Genomic DNA, 6,095 nt, shown 5'->3' on the forward strand with positions numbered 1-6,095 from the left:
ATGCCAACTGCCAAGCAGCTAGCCGACATTGGCTACAAGACCTTCTCCACCTCCATGATATTACTTACTGTGTATGGGGGATACCTCTGCAGTGCCCGAGCCTACCAATATTTTCAATGGCGCAGCTTGCGGCACCAGGATGCAGAAGAGCAGAAGACTTCAGGAGTCCTGTAGAAACACAGAGAAGCCTGAGGCAAGCTACGGAAGGACCTTACCTTCAATCATTTCTGGGTCAGGATTTCCTGGGCCTTGATGATTTTCAAACTCTACTAGAAGAAAATGTTGATGTTTTCCCTGGTATTGACAATTAGAGGGGACTTTTGAGTCACAACAGGAATGGGGGACAGAGGTGTACCTGCAGAAAATAAATATTTTATTATGTCTGGGTCTTAAAAAAAATGGAAGAGAAAAAAAACCCTTAAATGAATGTCAGAAAAGAGTCTAAAGATTGCACTGGAGCAGCCAGAAACCAAAACAAAAGGAAAACAGGTCGAAGTAAAAGAGCTGAAGAGACGATCTCAAAGAACAGCTTGTGAGGACAAAGCAAAGTTAGAATTATTAGAACAGAATATCTAGAGAGCTGTAATTGTAGAATAAAAAGGGAAAACTCGCTCTGCATTTCTCAAGTTGAAAGAACTGAAAACCAAATTTAAATCTCATGTTGCAATATTGAAAGATGTTATGGGCAATAAATTGAATGACCTAGAAAACATAAAAAGGAGATGGAGGGAATACACAGAGTCACTGTCCCAGAAAGAATTTTTTGACACTGAAAAATTTCAGAAAGTACCATATGAACAGGAGCCAATGGTAATAAAGGAGGACGTAGAAGAAGCTGCATTGAAGGTATTGGCAAAAAATAAGGCCCCAGGAATCGATTTGATACCAATTGACATGTTTCATTAACAGGTGCAGCCTTGGATGTGCTCACCAGTTTATGCCAGGAAATCTGGAGGACTGGAAGAGGTCCATATTCCCAAGAAAAGTGAGCCAACTGAATGTGGAAATTATCAAGCAATATCATTAATATTACATACAAGGAAAATATTGCTGAAGACCATTAAAAAATGGCTAGAACAGTACATAGTAGGGAACTGCCAGAAATTCAAGCAGGATTTAGAAGAAGCAGTGGCACAGGGATATCATTGTTGATGTTAGATGGATCCTGGCTGAAAGTCAAGAATATCAGAAGAATGCCTATCTATGTTTTATTGACTGTGCAAAGGCATTTGACTGTGTGGATCATAACAAGTTATGGCTGACATTGAGAAGAATGGGAATCCCAGAACATTAAATTATCATGTGAAACCTATACCTGGACTAGGAGGAGGCCGTTGTGGGAACAGAGCAGGGGAACACGGTATGGTTTAAAATTGAGAAGGAAGTGCATCAGGGTTGTATTCTCCCTTCATACTTATTTAATAGGTAAGCTGGGCAAATTATATGAGAAGCTGGACTCTATAAGAGGAGTGTGGCATGAGGACTGTAGGGAGACTTCTCAATAACCTGCATTATACAGATGACAACCTTGCCTGCTGAACGTGAGGAGGACTTGCAGCACTTCAAGCAGAAGTTCAAGGGATGCAGCTTTCAGTATGGATTGCATCTCAATATCAAGAAAACAATGATTTTTACCCCTAGACCAGTTGACAGTGTCATGATGGATGGACAAGAGATTGAAATTGTCATCTTGCTTGGATTCACGATCAATATCCTTGGTACCAGCAGTCAGGAGATAAGGCGACACATTGTACTGGGGAAATCTGCAGCTAGGGACCTTTCCAAAGTATTGAGGAGTAATGATGTCAGTTTGAGGATTAAGGTGTGCTTGATTCAGGCCATAATCTTACTTGTTATGTATCTGAGAGCTAGACAATGAATAAGGGTGACAGAAAAAGAATTGATGCCTCTGAGCTGTGGTGTTGGAGAAGAGCACTCAAGATCCCATAGACAGCCAAAAGAACGAGCAGATATGTCTTGGAGATGGTATCGCCACAGTGTTCTTTGGAGGCAGGAATGATGAGGCTTTGCCTCACATGTTGTTGTTGTTGTTATGTGCCGTCGAGTCGCCTGCGACTCATAGCGACCCTATGTACAACAGCCCTAAACTCCGCTCTGTCCTGTGCCAATTGCACTGTCTCTGACACTCCCATCCCGATTATCCCAGTCACTGAATCAGTCCACCTCATAGAGGGTCTTCCCCTCCTGCGCTGTCCCTCCACCCTACTTTGGGCAAATTTCTAGGAGGCGCTATTCCTTGGAGAAGAACATGATGCAGGGAAGGGTGGATGATCGGTGAAGGAGAGGAAGACCCTCAACCAGGTGGACTGACACGGTGACTGCTGCAATGGGCTCATGTGTGTCAGGAAGTGTGAGGATGGCGCAGGATAGGACAGGGTCCAGGTCTTTTGTTCACAGAGTCACTATGAGTCATACTCGACTCGACTTGCACCTAACAACCCAACAACACCACTACTAAGCCACCAGAGCGTCCACACAGTCTATACTGGTGAGCGTGTCCCGGGCTGCATCTATTAGTTGAAACATGGCCATTGGCATCCTATCAATTTCTGGGGCCTTATTTTTTTTGCCAATGTCTTTAGTGCAACTTGGACTTTCCCCTTCCTTGCTGTTGGCTCTTGATCATACAGTACTTCATGAAATATTTTAGTGTTAGCCAATTACTTTTGGTACAATCAGTTATTTCGTGTGTTCTCTCCATCTTCTTTTGACATTTCCTGAATAAGTAAAAATTTTGCACATTGTATCTCTCAATATTACAACTCAAGGTGTGATTTGACTTATTCTTTTTTTGTTGTGATTTTAATGAAAGTTTACAGAAAATTTGGATTTTCATTCATTCATTCATTCATTGCGGCACATTTCTCTCCTTACCTCCTTAGTTCACTTTTTAGGTTGTTTTTTTTTTTAAGTAAAATTTTAATTGTGGTTTCAGCAAATGTTTATAGATGAGTTAGATTTTTTTTCTTTTATTGGGAAAAACATCTTGGGGGTACAAAGAGGTGAGGGTTGGGGGCAGAAGGGTGAGGATGGGCCAGGATGCAGTTGCAGAGCTGCACAGCTTGGTCGGTGGGGGGAGCAGGTGAAGGAAATGATGAGGGTCCAGTGGGGACCAGATACTACGGAGGAATGACAAGCATTTTCCAATGGTAATTTAAAATGAGTTAGATTTTCATTCACTCTTGTTGCACATTTTACCCCCTCTCCCTCCCTTCTACCTTCTTCAGTTCATGAAAAATTGTTCTAAATCCCTATCTTTCTGATAATAAAAGATCTTGATAAGAGAGGCAAATAACAACTATGAGACAGTATCTCTCCCCATTAACAATAGCAAAGTTCAACAAAGCAGCAAACCACAAATGCTGGTGAGGTAGTGTAGAGATTGGAACCCTTATTCACTGCTGGTGGGTGTATAAAATGGTGCAACCACTATGGAAGGCAGTTTGGCACTTTCTAAAAAATTTGGAAATAGAAATACCATTTGACCAAGTAATTCCACTACTAGGCCTATACTCTAAAGAAACTGGAACTGCCACCCAAACAAATACATGCACACCCATGCTTACTGCTGCATTATTTACAATAGCAAAGAGATGGAAGCAATCCAAGTGCCAATCAGTAAACAAATGGATAGAAAAACTATGGTATATTCATACAACCAAATACTACACAGCACTGAAAAACAATGAACTTGTAAAACATTTCTCAACAAGGGGAATCCTAGAGGAGATAATGTTAAGTGAAATATCTCAGTTACAAAAAAAAAAAAGCAAACAAAAACCCAACACCCCAAAACACCAAATACTGCATAACTACTGTTATAAAGCAGTTCTGACATAGGGAGTTGCGAGGAGAATAGGATAAGGTGGATAGTGAATGACCATTGCACTGGAACAGTTCACCTTTTTTTTTTTAAATTACATTCATTGTAGCATAATTTCCTCCCTTCTCCTCCTTTCTTCAGTCCTCTTTGTTATGCACCTCTTATTCTGGACTATTGTCATACAATGCTTAATCGTATTTCTTTTAAACAGTTCTTTCCTTCATTTTGTCCAATGCAGTGTTTATTATTTATTCCTTCTTTTCTTAGTTTCTCCCAGCCCCCATGCCAGTCCTGTTTTATAACAGTGGTGTTATACAGTATTTGTCCTTTTGTGACTGAGGTATTTCACTCCAGGGTCACCCATGTTATGTAATATTTTATGAGTTCCTTGTATTTCAAGGCTGTGTAGCATTCCATGGTGTGATTATACCATAGTTTTCTTATCCATTAATTTGTTGATTTGGTCTTTTTAGTTCTTTTAGCTTGAAAAATGCCAAGCAAGTTCTTCCATCTTAATTCTCCAACTCCAGTTCTTTGCACATTCCATGATAGTACTTTGCTCTGTCTTTTTTTTTTAAGCTGATTAAGTTCATTGTGTCTTCGAGACACTACAACACAGACTCGGACTCCTCTCTCCCAGAAACACATCTTTCAAAGACAGGAAACCATCATTAAGGTGAGTTGCTCACTTGTAATTTTCATTGCTTTGTCTTCTTTAATTGCCTCTTGAAATCTTCTGTTTGTCTCTTTTATAATGTGTTTGTCCCCTTTGTTTTGGATTCTCGACACTCTCGTGCAGTTTTCAGAGTCTCTTCTGACATCCATTTTGATCTTTTTTTTTCCTCTTCTGTCTTTATAACCACCTTTTACTGTCTTCATGGATGATACTTTTTATGTCATCCCATAACTCATCTCCATACCTATTCAATCTGTGCTCTGATCAAATGATTTGTAAAGCTGGGCTCTGTGAAAAAGAATGTGGCATCAAGATTAAAGAAATACTCATCAATCTGCATTATGCAGATAACACAACCTTGCTTGCTGAAAGTGAGAAGAACTTCAAACGCTTCCTGCAAAAGATCTAAGACTACAGCCTTCATTATTAATTACATCTCAACACCAAGAAGACGAAAGTTATCACCATGGGACCAGTAAGCAATATTATAACTAAAAAAAGATTGACATTGTTAACTATTTCATCTTACTTTGGTCCGCAGTCTGGGTACCAGCAGTGAAGAGATCAGGAGGCATATTGCATTGGGAAAGTTTGCTGCCAGAGAGTTCTCCAAATTACTGAAGAGTAATGATGCCAGTATGAGGATTAAGATACTTCTTTTTTAAAAAAAAAATCTACTAGTTTATTTATAAAATTCAAATACATTGTTTCCAAGAACAAATTCTTTCCATTTCCCTCACCCCCACACATCAAATTGTGGGACCCCATGATTACTCCCCCCCCCACCCCCTGCACATCCTCATCCCTCTGCTTCCACACTCTCCCACCCCTCTTGGATCCTTAAGCTCATTCTTAATGTTCTTTTCCATCATTTGCTTTGCATCTGGGACCTGAAAGATAAATAAGGATGAGAGCAGAAGAATTGATAACTTTGAGCTGTGGTATTAGAGAAGGGTACTGAAAAATCCTACGGACTGCCAAAAGAACAAAGAGATATGTCCTGGGAAAAGAGTTGTTTTTGTTATTATAAGTCCTCCCGTCAAGTATGAGTTGTAACGACTCTGTGAACAACAGATGTGAACCCTGTCCTGTCCTGTGCCATCCTCACAACCTCTGACACACTCAAAACCACTGCTGCAGTCACTGTGTCAGCCTACCTGGTTGAAGGACTTCCTCTCCTTTGCCTCCCATCTACTTTTCCAAGCATGATGTCACTCTTCAAGGAATCATCTCTCTTACATTAAGCAGTAGCTAAAGGGAAAAGTTGGGAACAGAGACGATTCAGTAGTTGGAAAACATGGACTCGGTGACAGAAATGGAGCTGAAGAGAGAACGACTGATTTTTGCACAATCAATGACTTACTTATAGCAAATACATTTTTAAGAGACAGAAACGCAGGCTATATACATGGATTTCAGCTGATGGTATGCATAGGAATGAGATCGATTACATGTGCAGAAAAAACCGCTGGAGCAGCTCAATATCAGCTGTGAAAACTAGGCCAGGAGCTGATTGTGGAACAGACCACCAACTACTCATATGCAAGTTCAAGCTGAAGCTGAGGAAAATTAAAC

At 40.3% G+C, this 6,095-nt stretch overlaps 1 protein-coding gene across 1 annotated transcript; it reads left to right on the forward strand.

The window, feature by feature from the left end:
* LOC102876726 (cytochrome c oxidase assembly protein COX14-like) lies at nucleotides 1-174 on the forward strand. Its single transcript, XM_006888041.1, has one exon. It carries the CDS (start codon nucleotides 1-3, stop codon nucleotides 172-174), a length of 174 nt encoding a protein of 57 aa, XP_006888103.1.
* The last annotated feature ends 5,921 nt before the right edge of the window (nucleotides 175-6,095 follow it).

The sequence above is a fragment of the Elephantulus edwardii genome, unplaced genomic scaffold, assembly GCF_000299155.1.
Source record: "Elephantulus edwardii isolate Elephantulus edwardi_28Jun2011 unplaced genomic scaffold, EleEdw1.0 scaffold00064, whole genome shotgun sequence".
NCBI lineage: Eukaryota > Metazoa > Chordata > Mammalia > Macroscelidea > Macroscelididae > Elephantulus > Elephantulus edwardii.